Source organism: Callithrix jacchus, chromosome X, assembly GCF_049354715.1.
Source record: "Callithrix jacchus isolate 240 chromosome X, calJac240_pri, whole genome shotgun sequence".
Taxonomy (NCBI): domain Eukaryota; kingdom Metazoa; phylum Chordata; class Mammalia; order Primates; family Cebidae; genus Callithrix; species Callithrix jacchus.
The window spans coordinates 115,276,140-115,295,642 of NC_133524.1; the positions used below are offsets into that span (position 1 = coordinate 115,276,140).

The 19,503-nt window shown below is 45.1% G+C and overlaps 1 protein-coding gene across 1 annotated transcript in view; it reads left to right on the forward strand.

Moving 5' to 3' along the window:
* The first annotated feature begins 12,398 nt into the window (after positions 1–12,398).
* SLC25A43 (solute carrier family 25 member 43) overlaps positions 12,399–19,503 on the forward strand; it is a 56,659-nt gene continuing 49,554 nt past the window's right edge. The window contains exon 1 of the mRNA XM_002763208.6: positions 12,399–12,723. Within this exon, the coding sequence (XP_002763254.2) occupies positions 12,449–12,723 (275 nt within the window). The 5' untranslated portion in view covers positions 12,399–12,448. The remainder of the gene's footprint in view (positions 12,724–19,503) is intronic.

The window sequence follows — 19,503 nt, forward strand, 5'->3', positions numbered from 1 at the left end:
CAGGAGTTCAAGACCAGCCTGGTCAACATGGTCAAACCCCGTCTCTACTAATAACACAAAAATTAGCCAGGCATAGTGGTGCACACCTGTAGTCCCAGCTACTTGGGAGGCTGAGTCACAAGAATCACTTCAGCCCAGGAGGCAGAGTTTGCAGTGAGCCAAGATCTCACCTCTGCACTCCAACCTGGGCAGCAGAGGAAGACTGTCTGAAAAAAAAAAAAAAAAAAAAAAAAAAAAAGATCCTGGCGCAGTGGCTCACACCTGTAATCCTAGCAGTTTGGGAGGCCGAGGTGGGTGGATCACCTGAGGTCAGGAGTTCAAGACCAGCCTGGCCATCATGTAGAAACCCCATGTTTAAAAAAAAAAAAAAAAGAATGAAGTTTCCATTTGCCGAGATGGAGAAGCTAGGGAGGGACAGATTTGGTGGGGTAGATCAGGGGTCTCATTTGAGACACTTTAGGCTTGAGATGCCTATGAAATGTCCAAGTGGAGCTATTAAGGGGGCATCTGGGCATGGGAATCCAGAGTTCAGGAGAGAAGTCCAAACTGGAGATACAGTAGTCCTCTCTTAACTGCAGGAGATCTGTTCCAAGATTCCCGGTGGACACCTGAAACCGCAGATAGTATTGAACCCTATATATATATATATATATATATATATATATATATATATATATATATATATACTGTTTTTTCCACTTGATAACTGAGAGAGCTACTAAGAGACCAATAGGCAGGTATCATGGACAACTTGGGTACACTGGACAGAGGGATGATTCACATCCCAGGTGGGACAAAGCAAGATTTCATCACACTACTCAGAATGGTGCATAATTTAAAACTTATGAATTGTTTATTTCTGGAATTTTCCATTTAATGTTTACAAACTGTGGTTGACCACAGGTAACTGAAACTGAGGAACACGAAACTTCAGATGAGGGAATACCACAATGTATATTTGGGAGTCATCGGGACATAGATGACATTTAAAGCCATGAAACTAGATGAGATCAGTATGGAAATCGGTTTAAATGGAGAAAAAGTTCCAAGGAGTGAGCCTGGAGTACTCGAATATTTTAGAGGTCATGGCGATGAGGAAGAACCAACAAAGGAGATCAAGAGGAGTGACTGGTAGTTATCAAGAGTCAGCCCTCTGATCCTATAGCAGTTCAGTTTAGCAAAAAAAAAAAAAGCCAGCCCTCTGAGCCTGCTTGCTGCAGGGTACCCTGATAAAGCTGAATTTCTGGATCTACAGAGCTAAGAAACAACAGCAGGGACCCTCACCAGGGTACTGCTGTCTGGTGAAGTCTACCTAAGTGTCAGAGTTTTGCTTTGGTATCTTTTAAATGTAACAAAATCTCATACAAAGTATATGCAAAAACAGCAGGATGGCAATATTGTGGTAGATATGGCCAGTCTCTGGTTTAGGGACACTAAACACCAGAGCCATGCATGCCACACTGGCAGGAGCTCAACCCTGTGACCCTCCAACCAGGCCCTTGGAGAACACCCAGCAGAGAAACTGAAAACCACTCCCAGTGAGACAGGAGAATAGGGCCTGGAGTCAAAGACCCTAAGGCCATTTGGGGCTGACTTCCTAGAACTAAATTGAAAGAAAAACCCTAACTTTCCACACCTAAGTAACAAAAGGACCAGAGGCTACTCCCTTTGGGAACCCCCACCTTTTCTGCATGGCAGATGGAAAATTGAAAGTACCTCTGATTGGTTGCTTTTTGCAATTAATCAGCCATTTGCAAAGGAGTGTAACTTTGTAACTTCACTTTACCCTCTGATTTGTTGAACCAATCAGATGTTTGCATAGGATTGTGACCTTTGTAACCACTTCAGCCTCTGATTGTGGGCCACCACTTCATTTACATGAGGTGAGCACCAGGTGGCCAATGGGAAATCTCTAGCAGGTATTTGGACCTGAGAAGATCCTGTATCAGGGGTCTTGAGCTGCTTTTCCACTGCTTCCACACAGTGGAGTGCACTTTCATTTTCAATAAATCCCTGTTTTTGCTCTCCTGTTGTTTCATTCCTTCTTTGCTTTGCTGTGCATTTTGTCCAATTCTTTGTTCAAACCTCCAAGAATCTGGATAACTTGCAGTCAAGACCCTCTACTAATAACACCAGTGCCCCAGTAGCAAAAGGTTACTGGCTCACTGCAGCCACTGCTGCCACTTCCATTGCTGCCGCCAATACCAACTGATCTAGAAGTAAAAGAACATTTCACACTCCAAAAGCCGGACCTTATCAGCAGGTTAGGTTGAGAGAGATTTAAGTTAGGATTAGCACTCCAAGTCTACGATGGGTTAAACCCCAAAACCTCAAATTTTTCAAGATTTTCTGCCCACATCCCTGCTGTAATTGAAACCTTGGCTGTCTGCTGGCCCCTTTCAAGTGCACACTGTTTATTTTCTCATCCCCCCACAGCCAAATGCCTCAGGGAGTGCCAGGAAGTGTTCAAACTCTCCTTGCTTCCCAAGACCACTTTCTTTCTTTCTTTTTTTTTAGACGGGGTTTCACCATGTTGGTCAGGCTCGTCTTGAACTCCTGATCTCAGGTGATCCGCCCTCTTTGGCCTCGAAAGTGCTTGGATTGCAGGCATGAGCCACCACGCCCAGCATCCAAGACCACTTTCTGATCTTTGTTCTTCCTCCCTCCTGAGAAATCTCTGGCTCTTCCTTGGCTCATATAATCCACTTGTATCATCCTCTCCCATTCCTGGTGGCAGTCTTCTATCACCTTCCACAAATGAGCCACTACCCTCATTTGTGAAGAATTTAGTTCTATATTCACAGTCGATCTGTCCTCTTTGTCCCAACTTCCCCTATCATTCTCAGTGATTTCAACATTCACGTGCCCAGTAACCCAGCATGCACACCTCTTGTTTCCTTGATCTGCCCATTGCAAATGAGCACTGCCATTTTGGGACATACTTAACGACTCAGAGCAGCAAGATGGGGCCTTGTATCTTGAAGGTCCATATACTTCAATGCATTTTTTTTCATTGGTACAACAGCACACAGTTTCTAAAAGCTGATAACTCTTTAGTACAGGAAATAGGTAAAAGTATGTATAGTTTTTATTAGAAATTGGGCCTGTGCTTCATTCTTTCTGTTTTGTTTTCTGTTAAACTCACCATGGGTCAGTGATTACAAATGGGATTTTATTTTATTTCTTTGTTTTATATATATATATATTTTTTAAGATGGGGTTTCACCATGATGGCCAGGCTGGTCTTGTACTCCTGACCTCAGGTGATCCACCCACCTCAGCCTCCCAAAGTGCTAGGATTACAGGCGTGAGCCACAGTGCCCAGCCTATTTTATTTCTATTTTTTAGAGATGAGGCTTTGCTCTGTCACTCAGGCTGGAGAGCATAGCTCACTAGAGCTTCAAACTCCTGGGATCAAGTGATTCTCCCACGTCAGGCTCCACAGTAGCTAGGACTACAGGTGCACGCCACCACACTCAGCTAATTTTAAAAATTTTTTGTAAAGACAACATCTCACTTTGTTATCCAGATTGGTCTCAAACTCCTGGCTTCAAGTGATCTTCCCACATTGGCCTCCCAAAGTGCTGGGATCATAGGCTGATCCACCATGCCCAGCCTATAAATAGGATTTTTAAGTGTCACAGTAGATGAAGATAAACCCCTAACAATCCAAAAATACATATGCACAAGTTTATTTGTCACAACATTGTTTATAATTGCAAACTATTGGAAAGAATCTAAATGTCCATACATAGGTTTATTGTTGAATAATCTATGGTACATCCATACAATAGAATACTATGTGGCTGTAAAAAAAAAAGTGAGAAAAATCACTACAAACTGAAGTGGAGTGACTTCTAAAATAAAGTTACAGTGAAAAGGCAAAGTGCCAAAGATACGTTTATAGAATCTACATTTTAGGTAGTAAATAAAAGGAAGCATTTTCATACAAATACCTGTGCATTAATGCCCACAGCAGGATTATTCATAATAGCCAAGCACTCAGAATCAGCCCAAATGTCCAACAACAGATGAATGGATGCTATCATTTGAATGTGTCCCCTCCAAAATAAAGGTGTTGCCAACGTGATGGCATTAAGAGATGGTGCCTTTCACAGGTGATTAAGCCATTAGGGCTCTTCCTTCATTAACAGGATTAAAGGCCTTATAAAAGAGGCTTCATGTAGCATTTGGTTAGCTTGCCATTCCACCTTTTGCCACGGGGTGATGCAGCAAGAAGGACTCACCACACCAGATGCCAGCACCTTGGTTGTGGACTTTTCAGCCTCCAGATCTGTGAATAATAAATTTTTGTTCTTTTTAAGCTACCCAGTCTCAGGTATTTTATTGTAGCAGCACAAACTAAAACAATGGATAAACAAATTGTGGTACATCCATACTATGGAATTCTTCCCAGTAATCAAAAGACAAACTACTGATGAATACAACATGGACAAATCTCAAAGGTATTGTGCCAGTCTCAAAATTTACATGCTATATGCTTCCATTTATATGATATTCTCGGAAGGCAAGATGACAGGGACAGAGAACACATCTGTGGTTGCCCAGGTGGGGGTTGGGGAGGCCTCGACTACAAAAGGGCAGCACATTTTGTAGAAGTTGGGAACAGTTCTGGATCCTTATCGTGGTGATGGTCACAGGAGTCTATACATGTGCTCAAATTCCATTTGGACTGTACACCAAAACATGGTGATTATGCTGCATATCAATTACAAATAGTGGAGTGGTGGAATCTGTGGTAAAAAATGTTATGACTTTAATTGTAGGTCAGCTAGTTATTAGAGATGTATCGCTCCAACACTTGGACCATCTACTGGTATAAAAATAAATAGCGGCCAGGCATGGTGGCTCATGCCTGTAATCTCAGCACTTTGGGAGGCCGAGGAGGACAGATTACCTGAGGTCGGGAGTTCGAGACCAGCCTGACCAACATGGAGAAACCCCGTCTCTACTGAAAATACAAAATTAGCCAGGCATGGTGGTGCATGCCTGTAATCCCAGCTACTCAGGAGGCTGAGGCAGGAGAATCGCTTGAACCCAGGGGGAAGAGGTTGCAGTGAGCTGAGATCTCACCATTGCACTCCAGCCTGGGCAACAAGAGTGAAACTCGGTCTCAAAAATAATAATACCAGCAGTGTCAGGCACAGTGGCTCATGCCTGTAATCTCAACATTTTGGGAGGCCAAGGCAGGAGGAGGATTGCTTGAGCCCAGAAGTTCAAGACCAGCCTGGACAACATAGTGAGACTTCATCTCTACAAAAAAATTTTGAAAATTAGCTGGGCGTGATGGCATATGCCTGTAGTCCTAGCTACTTCAGAGGCTGAGGTGGGAGTATCACTTAAACCCAGGAGTTGGCAGCTGCACTGAGTTATGATCATGCCACTACACTCCAGCCTGGGTAACAGAGACCCTGTCTGTGAAAATAAAAACAAATTTAAAAATGGCAGCAAAGAAACTAAAAGTATCATGCAACTCCCATGAAAAATAATTGAAATTTGGATTACCATGGCCTGGCCTATTAGTCTATTTTCACGCTGCTGATAAAGACATACCTGAGATTTGGCAATGGATGTCCAATTCCACATGGCTGGGGAGGCCTCACGATCATGGCGGAAAGCAAGGAGGACCAAGTCACGACTTATATGGATGGCAGCAGGCAAACAGAGAGCTTCTTCAGGGAAACTGTTTTTGAAACCATCAGATCTCTTGAGACTTACCCACTATCACGAGAACAGCCCAGAAAAGATCCACCCCAATGATTCAATTACCTCCCAATGGGTTCCTCCCACAACATGATGGAACTGTGGGAGTTACAATTCAAGATGAGATTTCAGTGGGGACCCAGCCAAACCATATCACCCGGTAATGAGAGAAAATTAAACTCCATTATGTGACATATATATCCCTTGCACAGTTCCTGATATAGAGTAAGTATTCAATAAACATTTGTGGAATGAATAAATGAATAAATGAGTGAATGAGTGAATAAATGAAAAGGCTCATATATTTTGATATGAAATCTTCCTGCTTCAAACGTCATCAAAAATTCTGAAGCAGAATGGAAGGACATCATCACCTAAAGCTAAACACAATAATAAGCCAAAGGTAAAAGGTGTGGAAACCACATTTTATAATGTTGCACTGAATTGCAAAGATTAGATCTATGGAATTCATTGTTCACACACTTACTAAAACTGCTATTGAAGACATAGTAGAAATAATGACTGGGAAAAAGCAAGTGTCTTTGTCAAATATCACAGTTCTTTTTAAAATTACACATGTGGCTGGAAACTAAAAATAGCAAATATCCAACTTTGAAGGAGGTTGATACTATTTGATGCAAATTGATGAGTCTATTGATCTTGTGAATTTAGCTAATATTTTGGTATTTATCGTGTTTAACCTAAATAAGCTATTTCATGAAGACATCACGTTCTACGAAGCTTTTGCAACTTGTACAACTGAAGAAAAGATTTCCTTCCTTCCTTCCTTCCTTCCTTCCTTCCTTTCCTTCCTTCTTCCCTTCCTCCCTCCCTCCCTCCCTCTCTCCCTCCTCCCTCCCTTTCTCCTCCCTTCCCCTCCCCTCCCTCCTCTTCTCCTCCCTTCCCCTCCCCTCCCTCCTCTTCTCCTCCCTTCCCCTTCCCTCCCCTTACTTTCCTTCCCCTCCTTTCCCCTCCCTCCACTCCCCTCCCCTTCCCTTCCATTCCTTTTCTTCCTTCTTTTCATCTAACTAATGATTGCTGGCCACTAATGTGCCAGCCACCATTCCAGGTAACAAGGACAGTGCTGTAAACAAGAGACAAGATCCCTTCCCTCATGGATCTGACATTCTGGTAGGGGGAAACAGACAATAAAATGACAGGAAAGAAAAACAGCAGACAAAGATAAATGCTATACAGAGAATTGAAATGGGACAATATGGTAGAGTGAATGAGGGCTCTGTAGATCAAGCAGTCAGGGAAGCCCTCTAAGAGGAGGTAACATTTAAGTTGAGCTCTGAATAACAAAAACGGATCAACTCTGCAAACGGGGGAAAGAACATTCCAATCAGAGGGAGCAGCTAGAGCAGTGGTTCTCAACAAGAATAGCAATACCTCCTAGGAAGCATTTTGGAAATTTGCGGGAAGGATACCACAATGATTGAGGTATTCTGCTGTCATTTACTGGAGAAAGGCCAGGGAAGCCGCACGTCTGCAATGCACAAGACATTTCTGCCTCCTTCATGGCTCTCAAAGATCCCATCAAACATTCAAGTAGGTGGAAAACCTGTTTACAATTATCTGCATTGAGAAATTAACTCTGCTTTAATCCTAAAGACAAAACATTTTTTGCACAGTATTTTTGTACATGGCATTTTCCAGGAACACACGTACCATGTAAACAGAAGGAAGGTTGTATTTTGTTTGTTTCATTTAGAACTTCATCAAGAGTTGTTTAACAATTAAAAAAAAAAAAAAAAAGTTGCTGGCCAGGCGAAGTGGCTCACACTTGTAATCCCAGCACATTTTGGAGGCCGCACTGGGTGGATCACCTGAGGTCAGGAGTTTGAGACCAGCCTGGCCAACATGATGAAACCTTGTCTCTACTAAAAATACAAAAAATTAGCTGGGTGTGGTGGTGGGCACCTGTAATTCCAGGCTGAGGCAGGAGAATCGCTGGAACCCGGGAGATGGAGGTTGCATTGAGCCAAGATCACGCCACTGCACTCCAGCCTGCACAACAGATTGAGATTCCATCTCAAAAAAAAAAAAATTGCCAACGAAATAAAGATGTGTCATTAAAAGGACAAAAAAACCTCAGCAATGGCAAGGCAATGTCACAGAAAACACTGCACCTTCAGAGAAAATTGATGGAGAATAGAATTTTGTTTAATTGATAATACATGTCGGTGGCAAAAAGAAAAAAGGGGGAAAAAAAACAAACAGTATAAAAGGGCACACAGGGCCGGGCGAGGTGGCTCAGGCCAGTAATCCCAGCACTTTGGGAGGCTGAGGCAGGTGGATCGCTTGAGGTCAGGAGTTTGAGACCAGCCTGGCCAACATGGTAAAAATCTGTCTCCACTAAAAATACAAAAATTAGCTGGACAAAGAGGTATGTGCCTGTAGTCCCAGCTACTGGGGAGGCACAAGAATCGCTTGAACCTGGGAGGCGGAGGTTGCAGTGAGCTGAGATTGTGCTACTGCACTCCATCCTGGGTGACAGAGCAAGACTCCATCTCAAAAACAATAAATAAATAAATAAAATAAAAGGGCACTTAGTCAAAACTCAATCTCCCTTTCACCTCTGTTCTCAAGTCTCCTGGTTTCCTTCCAAAGATAACCTGATTATCAGTTTTTTGGATATCCTTCCAGAGGAATTATTTCATTTTTGTATCAAAGGAAGGAAAGAAGGAAGGCAAGAAGAAAGGGCAGGAGGGAGGAGAAAGCAACCCCATATAAATATTTATTGGTCTGAGGCTGGGTGCAGTGGCTCATGCCTGTAATCCCAGCACTTTAGGAGGCCAAGGCCGGTGGATCACGAGGTCAGGAGATAGAGACCATCTGGGCTAACACGGTGAAACCCCATCTCTACTAAAAATACAAAAGATTAGCTAGGTGTGGCGGCATGCATTTGTAGCCCCAACTACTCAGGGAGGCTAAGGCAGGAGAATCACTTGAACCAGGGAGGCAGAGGTTGTGGTGAGTCAAATCACACATTGCACTCCATCTCAAAAAAAAAAAAATTATTATTGGTCTGAGCATGAAAAAAATTATGAGGAAGAACATTCACAAGCACACCAAGCTCAACTGTGGTTACCTCAGGGCATGGGCAGGGGAGCTTAACTTTCTTTAATACACTTCTGGACTATTTGTCTTGGTACAACAGATATATACTACTTTTATAATTTATTTCTAATTTTTACTCTTTTCCAAAAGAGTCAAAAATAAAAGAAAATTAAGAGTGGGAATCAATCAACATTAATATAAATATAACAAGACAAACTATAAGAAATACTAGCAAGTTAAACTAAAGCAATGTACTGAGATTTCGGTTGGTGAGAAGATAAACTGAAAAATGAAAACTGGAGAATTTAAAAAACTGTTAGCCTCTCCCAAGCCCTGACTGGGGCAACAGGAGGCCGCCTACGGCTTACCTTTCAGCTGGCCACCTTTCTCCTTAAATTACAATATAACTTCTAAGTTTTTTTTTTTTTTTTACTCACTGCCTCTTCCCTTTTCTTTAGTTGTATCATACATTGATTTTTTAGCAGAGCACCCCAATTTCACATCACGTACATTTTCCAAAGTTGGAGATCATTAACCTACTATGTTCTCCACAGACTTTTCGAAAAATGTGAAAAAGAGGCAGTAAGGTTGGCTTGAGTCTACAAGTCGAAATCCAAATCCAGGATATCCTCAGATTTATTTATTTAGGATCAATATACATAAGGTGCCCAATGCTAAGCAGATGAATAAGACTCTGGGCTGAGGCTGGAGGATGGCTAGAGCCCCAAAGGTTGAGGCTGCAGTAAGCCAAGATCATGCCACAGCACTCCGGCCTTGGTGACAGAGCAAGACTCAGTCTCAAAAAAAAAAAAAAAAAAAAAAAGGTTAATATAGAATATCAGTTCATTATCTCTCTTGGCCAATAACTATGAAGACTAAAATGACTCTTCTCGTCTCTGGCTCAATTGAACATCTTGTTTTTCCTGAAGACAAAAAGAATGGCAGTGCTAAAGAAAACATGGCTGGTACAGTGGTCTGTAATGCCAGCACTTTGAGAGGCCAATGTGGGCAGATCACTTGAGCTCAGGAGTTCGAAACCAGCCTGGATGACATGGTAAAATTTCATCTCTGAAAAAAAAAATTAGCCAGGTGTGGTGGTACTCACCACCTGTGGTCTCAGCTACTTGGGGGCTGAGGCAGGAGGATGGCTAGAGCCCGGGAGGTTGAGGCTGCAGTAAGCCAAGATCATGCCACTGCACTGTGGCCTTGCTGACAGAGCAAGACTGTCCCAAAAAAATGTGTGTGGGTGGGTATACTTGATCCCCAAGATTAATGCAGTTGAAGCTCTCACACAAAAATTGTATTAAAACAAAAGAAAAACAGGTCGGGTATGGTGGCTCCTGCCTATAATAGCAGCACTTTGGGAGGCCGAGGTGGGTGGATCACCTGAGGTCAGGAGCTCGAGACAAGCCTGGACCACATGATGAAACCCTGTCTCTACTAAAAATCCAAAAAATCAGCTGGGTGTGGTGGCGGGTGCCTGTAATCCCAGCTACTTGGGAGGCTGAGGCAGGAGAATCACTGGAACCTGGGAGGTGGAGGTTACAGTGAGCCGAGACTGTACCACTGCACTACACCCTGGGCAACAGTGAGACTCTGTCTCAATAAATAAACAAATAAATAACTTGGCCGATCCAATCTCCATACAATGGGATTATTGCATGAAATGTTCCAGACCCAGAAACTTCCTGAAGGAGCTTTAGAATTTTGTCCTGTTGTCCAACAAAGGGCTTTAGGAAGTATTGGTACCTGCAGGCTTCCTTACTGTAGTCTCCAAATTACAACTCGAGCCCTTTTAGAGTCAGGGTCCTCGGGTCTTCAGAGTCATAAATCTTTCTCCAGCTTCCCCCAGCCATGAAATTAGCTTACGGCAAGACAGGAGAATTCACAAAACATGAAAATAAGCATTCCCCAATTGTTGAGACCAGAGCAAGTTCTCACAGTCAAAACCTTGTAATGTCATACTCAAGTGATATTGACAGTGAAAAATAAAAAAGAAGAAACCCTGCAATGCCTTTTAGAAAACATCCCTCTAGCATTGTGTGTTAGTAAATATAAATAACTATACAAGCCTAAAAGCAACTATGTACCCAGGACATCTTGCTCACACCAACAGACAGCTGACTGTTCCTTTCCTTGTAATTATTAGTGATATGGCTTTTTTAGAAAAAAGGAGACAGAAAGAAATTCTGAAATTTTGAAATTTTTTAACTGATTTAAAAAATCCTTGGATTCTGGCCAAGCCCCTCTTAACCATTCTTTGCCTCTATTGTCCTCTCAGCTTACAGAACCACTGAAAATGTCCCTACCGGAGTTAACTGTGCAGTCCTAGTAGATGCATAGTGTAGCTGTTCATGGAAATTGACATAAAGTGACATAAATTTGAAACTGGTCTCTGCCTTGCAGGTAGCTGTATAAGCCTGAGCAAGTCATCTCTGTGTCTTGGTTTCCTCTTATGTAAAAGAATATCTGGGTTAGATGCAGTGGCTCATCCCTGTAATCCCAGGACTTTGGGAGGCTGAGGCAGATAGATCACCTGAGGTCAGGAGTTCCAGACCAGCCTAACCTGGTGAAACCCAGCCTCTACTAAAAATACAAAAATTAGCCGAGCATGGTGGCGCAGGCCTGTGATCCCAGCTACTCCGGAGGCTGAGGCAGGATAATCGCTTGAACCTGGGAGGCAGAGGTTGTGGTGAGCCGAGATCATGCCATTGCACTCCAGCCTGGGCAACAAGAGCAAAACTCCGTCTCAAAAAAAAAAATAATCTTTTTTAAAAAAGAATATCTAATCAGAACTAACACATATAACCTGCTTACCTGTACCAGTCATTGTCCGTAATCCTTACAACAACCCGTAGGAGGAAAGAATTATAATCTCTATTTTATAGATAAAGCAAATGATGAACAGAGAGGTTGCGTGACTTCCCCAAGGTCACACAGCTAATAAGCTGCAGAGCCAAGATCCTTACACAGGTTCAAGAGTCCAGCTTCAAATTCCCGCACTCACATAGCCTCTGGTAATGAAGATACACGTACTTAGGGCCGTTTTGAGGATTACATGAGAACGTCTGTAAAGTCCAGTATTTGACAAGTGCCTGAGAGATAGCAGCTGTGTTTCATTGGGCAGAAACACCTGAAGGGAACAATAACAAAAAAGATAGCAGCTGTGTTTCCGTGGTTGTTAGAAGTTTTACCTTCTGCACTGGGAAACCATCAAGGCTTTTTGGTTAGGCAGGAGGGGGAAAAAAAGAAGTTGGAGGGAAGAGCCAAGGGAGGAAGAGAGAGAGGTGGGGTGTGAAAGGGAGAAAAGGGGCAAACCAGAGGAGAGGCAGGGAGGGGCAGCGGGGGCGCGCTGAACTCAGGAAGACGTCTAGCAGGCTGGGCCTTGAGAGAACATTGACGGTTTCCCAACTGAAAATCGCTACTCGAGCTTTGCCAACTGGGGAGACTATACCCATGATATCAGAGGCCTCGGACCCCGGACCCTGCTGGCCCTCACGTCCGACTCCCACCATCCTCGGGCCGGGCTCGGGAGTGGACGGGCCCGTCCCTCATATGGGTCCGCCCCACGCCGGGCGGGGCCTGGGGCCCGCCCCCTCCGCTCTTGGCCTGAGAGTCCCAGGCCCAAGCCACGCGGTCTCCCGGGGCCGGCCCGGGCTCGATGGCGACGTGGAGGCGGGACGGCCGGCTGACAGGCGGCCAAAGGCTGCTGTGCGCGGGGCTGGCAGGGGCGCTCAGCCTCAGCCTCACCGCGCCCCTGGAGCTCGCCACCGTGCTGGCCCAGGTTGGCGTCGTGCGAGGCCTCAGCCGGGGGCCGTGGGCCACTGGGCACCGCGTGTGGCGGGCAGAGGGGCCCCGGGCCCTGTGGAAGGGGAATGCAGTGGCGTGCCTGCGCCTCTTCCCCTGCAGCGCCGTGCAGCTCGCCGCCTACCGCAAGTAAGAGCCGGGCGGGGCCAGGGAACCAGAGGCCGGACGGGGGTGGGGGTGGGGGTGGCCGCGGCCCGACACCGCCCTGCCGCCTGCACTCGGGGACCTGGGGTGGGCACGGCCCCCTTGCCGATCACGTGAGGGCCCCTCGGGGCGGTGGGCCCAGAGTGCAAGTCCCAACGTTTTTCACGTTCTCTTGGGGTTCCCGCCGCGCAAGATACAGTTTTGTGGTCCGCAGCCCTTGCCCGAGAGGCTTTCCCGGTTGGACCCAGCGAGGAGGTGGAATGCAGCAAAGGGTTTGTGGGAAAGGAATGAAGAGATCTCCAGAGAGATGAGTCCTAACCATTTCTACCGTCCTCCAATTTCGAAACTTTTGCGTTGGCTGGCTTAGGAGGAGAGAGACCCTTTTAAAGGTTTGGGTATTTGTCGGTGTGACCCAAGCCCCAAGAACAAAGTGCTTGGTATAGGGAAAGGACCCAATCCACCCATACGAAAAGGCCAGAGATTGCTGCCCACACATCTCCCCAACTTAAATAAAGCTTGACTTCAGGGTCCGACAGAGGCTGCAGCTTCCCCTCCCCAAGCTGAGAACGGCCCCTCAGCCTACTACTTCACCCCCTGGCCTCATTCTTTGGGCCTTTTCTACCTTCTCCCACATCAACAGCTGCTCCTCAGTAAAAGATCTGAAGGTGTAAATGCAGTCTTAAAGCTTCCACTGAGCTCAGTGGTACCTGCATTTGAACTGGAAACCAAGCCTAAAAGAATGAATTAGTAGTGGTGGCCTTTCAGGAAGCAGAGATGTTTCTCTATTGGGAGGATGGTCCCTGTGTTCCTTATTCAGTGGGCACAGTGGCATCTCTGAAATCACCTTGGCTCTGAACTAGACAAACAGCCCACAGTTGGGAGAGTCGGTCTTGACCATGTAGTTTAGCCTTGGCAGCTAATAGTCAAAGGATTTTTGCCTTGACACTGTCACTCACTTGGGATGCCAGAGCTGGAAGGCTCCCCTGGCAGCTGACAAGCCAAATGGAATCATCCTTATCACCTAGGCCCCTAGGCCAGTACTCATTCTGCCTCTGCCTGGAAATTGAGTTCTCTTCTCTTCCTCTGCAGAGGGACTCCTGGGTAGGATCACAACAAGGCCCTTTTTCCTCCCCACCTCCACTTGCCCTCATCAACATCTAGCCTGCAGTCTGTAAACAGTTCTCCTCTGGACCGGGTGCAGTGGCTCACGCTTGTAATCCCAACACTTTGGGAGGCCGAGGCAGGTGGATTACAAGGTCAAGAGATGGAGACCCTTGTGACCAACATGGTGACATCCCATCTCTACTAAAAATACAAAAATTAGCTGGGAGTGGTGGCACGTGCCTGTAGTCCCAGCTACTCGGGAGTCTGAGGCAGGAGAATCACTTGAACCTGGGAGGCGGAGGTTGCAGTGAGTCACGATTGTGCCACTGCACTCCAGCCTGGTGACAGAGTGAGACTGCATCTCAAAAAAAAAAATCAGTTCTCCTCTAAGTCTTAATGACTCAATGTTTCCCCCACTTTACCCTCTTCTCTACAAAGTATTACGGAAATCTTTCTTTGGATAGGATAAAATATGTCCAGAGGGATGGGGGACAGAACTTCAAAGGTGGGTTTAAGTATTGTGGCTCTTCTGCTAACCACCTAGTATATGCACATCATTAGGTTTTTATAGCTCCTGCCTCCTGCCCTGTGAGGTCTGGAAGACAGGAAGCATTGTGCCTGTTTGACAGATGCAGAATTCGGCTCAGAGTGATCACACCACTTGTCAGTGACAAAGCTGAGCTCCCACCTGGCCTTCTAACTCCAGATCTCATAGTCTTTCTATTAAATCATGTTGCCTCTCTGCATCCATTTGGCATTAATTTAATTAGACTACAGTAAGTCCCCACTGTGTGCACGATGCTGGGGACAATGCTGGAATGGAAGGGTCATAGTCGCTCTGCCCCAGGAGCTTACAGAGTAATAGAAGAATAAGACTAATATGGCCATCACCATAACACACAAGGTAACATGTGATTGTCATGGATAATGTGCTCTGTAAAGGTGCCCTTCTGATGAGCCACGAGGAGGAGAAAATGTGTAGACTTCATAGAGGAGGAAAAAAAATTGAGTTTGGCATTGAGGGAATGAGTAGGAGTCTGCTGGGCATAGATGGGGAGAAAGATACTGCGGGTGATGTCAGCAAAGGCATACAGGTAGGAGGGCAAGCAGCACAACAGGAAATATGGCCAGAAAAGCAGGTTGGAATGAGATCTTAGAGGGTTGGATTAAGGAGTTTGGACTTGACTTGGTATACTAGGGTAACCGTGGGAGGTTTTTGTGAGGGATGAAGGGAGGAGTGCTGTGATTAAAGCAATTCAATGGAAATTATCATCACATGGTGGCCAAGTGAGACCAGTAGAGTGGAGGAAGGAACCTGTTGAGTTAGGAATCTGTTGCACTGGTCCGCATGGCAGCTGAGGGCACCGGTAGTCAGTGACTGTGGGAGGAGAGGGGAGGAGATGTGTGGGAGAACAAGAACAGAGACTTCCCTGGGCTAGGTTTGCTAGGAATTTTTTTCCTCTACAGGATTATTTTCTTTCTGGAAACTGAAAGGAATTATTTTGGTAAGTGGCAAGGTATAGTTGGAAAGCAAAGTGATTGATTAATCATGCTGCTGTCCTTCCTACGTAAACTTGATACTCTTGATTCATCAAGATACTGATTCACTTCTACTCTTTCCTGACCATGAATCTGCGAAACACTTGGTTGGGGGCCTGTGATCATTAGTTTGAACACAACATAAACATCCAGAATGTTCGGGAAATGGGGTGGTTAAGTGACTTGTCCACAAACACAATTAATGGAAGAGCTGGAACTTGAAGCTAGGTCTTCTGGCTCCTCAGTTCAGGGCTCTGTCCACTATCACACAGCAGAAATATCTCCTTAGTTGGATTTTCAATCAAGAGTCCACTCAGTAGTCTATTGGGAGCTGGGTTATTGTAATGGGTGGCTTTCAGATGTATCAAATAGAAGACCCTCTCACACTTGTAACTTCACAACTCCTTGTCTATCTTGTCTATTAGACATTAGTTTGGGTCCCTGAAGCTCTGAAATTGTTCATAACCAACACTGTTTCCTTATTGAATAAGCACTTTGTGAGCTTGTGTTTGGCTGCATTGGCTGCTAACCTGTTAGGTTGAAGTGTTGGCAGTTCTAATTACACATATCTAGGGTGTGTGTTGTATCTGTGCTGGTTAAAAGGAAAGGGTGGCTGCAATTCACCAGTGTATCCAGTCTCACTGGAAAAAGCTTCTGTGCATGTATGTGTGAGGGTGGGAGGAAGAACAGAAAAGGGAACACTGCCACCCTAGCCAGTCAGGTAAGAGTTTAAGATGCACGGACCAGGATGACATCACTGGTGGACTATCAGGGTTGCCTGCCCTGATTCTGAAATTCTAAGGGGAACAATTGGTAGGCCTTATCTCTATCAGATGGGAGAAGTCTGAGAAAAAAGGACTTCCTATGGTTCTTCTTTTTAATTGTGTATATTTGATACTGAGACTCTATAAAAGAAACTGACATAAAATACAGCTCCTTTTTCTAGTTCATCAAGTCATTCATTGAATTAAGGGCCTGTTTCCTCTCCACTTGCCCCTACCTGTCATTTCCTTGTCAGAAGTGTTGAACTCCCTTAGGCTCTATGCTGAGGGCTAACGCAGGGTCTGCTACATTGTAGATGTTCAATAAATGGGTAATGAATTAATGGTGCTCTAGAAGTGATCAGGTGGGATGGGGAATAAGAGTGGGACAAGGAGGCCAGGTGCGGTGGCTCATGCCTGTAATCCCAACACTTTGGGAGGCCAAGGTGGGCAGATCATGAGGTCAGGAGTTTGAGACCATCCTGGCCAATATGGTGAAACCCCATCTCTACTAAAAATACAAAACTTGGCCACATGCCTGTGGTCCCAGCTACTCGGAAAGTTGAGGCAGGAGAATCACTTGAACCTGGGAGGCAGAGGTCATAGTGAGCCAAGACTGCACCACTGCACTCCAGCCTAGGTGACAGAGTGAGACTCTATCTCAAAAAAAAAAAAAAAAAAAAAGCCGAGCGCGGTGGCTCATGCCTGTAATCCTAGCACTTTGGGAGGCTGAAGTGGGTGGATCACCTGAAGTCAGGAGGTCAAGACCAGCCTGGCCACATTGGTGAAACCCCATCTTTAAAAAAAAAAAATAGAGTGGGACAAGGAGAATGAATGGTATTTCTTTGGGCATTTCAAACTCTACCTTCTAGGGTTCCAGCTTGCTGCAGATCACCCCTTCAGTCAAAAATTTCTACTTCCTCTGTTTCCCCTGCCTTTCCTAAGGTTCTCCTCCAACTTGCCTGGCCAGGGCATAGAGGAGGGAGGAATGAGGAAACAGGCAGGCAAGCAGTACAACTGAGACAGATGGTCTATTAGTGAATACCAGCTGTTTGGGGAAAACTCGGTCAAACTGGGGTTTTACTGCTGTCACACCACAACAACAACCCTCAACACAGAAGACTTCTGTGACCAAATGTGTGCGAGTTTTTCCCCACACTCCAATAAATGGATACCAGCTAGGTGTCCTTCAATTCCGTTCTGACATTGTCTACCCAGACATAGCATCATATATCACAGGTTGAGGGCTTATCAAGACTGGCCACCCACCACCCACCAGACACCAGTCACAAGTCCAGGCCTCCAGAAATTCTTTAAAAAAAAAAAAAGACTGAGTCTCACTCTGTGACCCAGGCTGGAGGGCAGTGACGTGATCTTGGCTCATTGCAACTTCTGCCTCGTAGATTCAAACTATTCTCCTGCCTTAGCCTCCCAAGTAGCTGGGAATACAGGCACCCGCCACCTCACCCAGCTAATTTTCGTAATTTTTTTTAGTAGAGGTGGGGTTTCACCATGTTGGCCAGGCTGGTCTCGAACTCCTGACCTCAAGTGGTCTGCCTGCCTCAGCCTCCCAAAGTGCTGGGATTGAGCCACCATGCCTAGCCAGGCCTCCAGAACTTCTGGCCAACCAGCTTCAAGTTTGGGTTCCCAAAACACCCTCTTTGGGTTCGATTAATTTTCTAGTGTGGCTCACAGAACTCAGGGAAATACTTAGTGTTTATCAGTTAACTGTAGAGGATATCACAAAGGATACAGATGAAGAGATGTGAAGGGTGAGGTAAGGGGCAAGGGGCGTGGAGCTTCCATGCCCTCCCTGGGCACACCAAACTTCAGGAACCTCCACGTGTTCAGCCATCCAGAAGCTTCCCAAACTCTGTCCTCTTGGGTTTTTATGGAAGCTTCGTTACAGAGGCACGATTGACACATGCAGAAATGTGAATGGACAAAAAGCACATGATCTAAACCCAGCAAGGCCTGTCTGTTCAGACTTTTCTTGGCTTCTGTGCAGCATTCCTTTCTCTAGGGCAGAGGTGTCCAATCTTTTGGTTTCCCTGGGCCACACTGGAAGAAGAATAATTGTCTTGTGGCACACATAAAATACACTAACACTAACAATAGCTGATGAGCTTTAAAAAAAAATCGCAAAAAAATCTCATAATGTTTTTGTTTTTTTTGCCAATCCGTTTGAGCGTATGAGGTTGCTCAGGTTAGCCTTGAACTGATGACCTTGCCTTCGCAAGCGCCACAACCTCCGGCGGGAGCCACTTTGGACCCCAATGTTTTAAGAAAGTTTACAAACTTGTGTTGGGTCACATTCAAAGCCATCCTGGGCCATCTGCAGCCTGTGGGCCATGGGTTAAACAAGTTTGCTCTAGAGTATGGGGCAGGACCGATTTGGAATAAGGATGTTTTGACCCACAATCAGATTAGAGTCCTACCTTGGGGAGGTAAAAAGAGGGCAAGAAGCCGGGTGCGGTGGCTCACACCTGTAATCCCAGCACTTTGGGAGGCTGAGGCGGGTAGATCACGAGGTCAGGAGTTAAGACCAGCCTGGCCAAATTGGTGAAACCCTGTCTCTATTAAAACTACAAAAAATTACCAGGCCGTGGTGGCACATGCCTGTAGTCCCAGCTGCTTGGGATGCGGAGGCAGGGGAATTGCTTGAACATGGGAGGCAGAGGTTGCAGTGAGCTGAGATTGTGCCACTGTGCTCCACTCCAGCCAGAACAACAGAGCAAGACTCTGTCTCAAAAAGAAACAAGAAAAAGATAAAGCTGAAGTCCTCTTTATTTTCATTCCCAGTCCCATCCCCTCTCTACTTTCCTAAAAGTCGGTTTTTATGCTTCATATGTATATTTTCAGCTATGAATAATATAAGATACTGTTTTGTGGATATTTGTAAATAGTTGGTTTTCATGTAGAAAAGATCACTCTGAAGCTTGCTTTTTAATTCAACATGCTTTTATGTTTACCATATTGATAAACTCATTCTAAGCTCATTCATTTAGTACCCATTATAAATATCATCCATTGTATGATGATACCACTATTCATCCATTTGCCTGCGATGGACATTTAGCTTGTTTTTCACGCTGCTGTGTCTTTGTATTTACACATGCAAGAATTTCTCTAGGGGGTGCACCTAGAAATGGGATAAAGGTAGATGTTTTTACAATTTTACTAGGCACTACAAAGTGGCCATACCAATTTACATTTCTCTCAGCAGTGGGTAAGAGTTCCTGTTTGCACACATCCCCACCATCAGTTGAGATTATCATACTTTTTCATCTTTGTCAATCTGCTGGGTGAGAAATGATATCTTGTTATTGTTTTTGTCATTTCACTGACAAATAATGAGGCA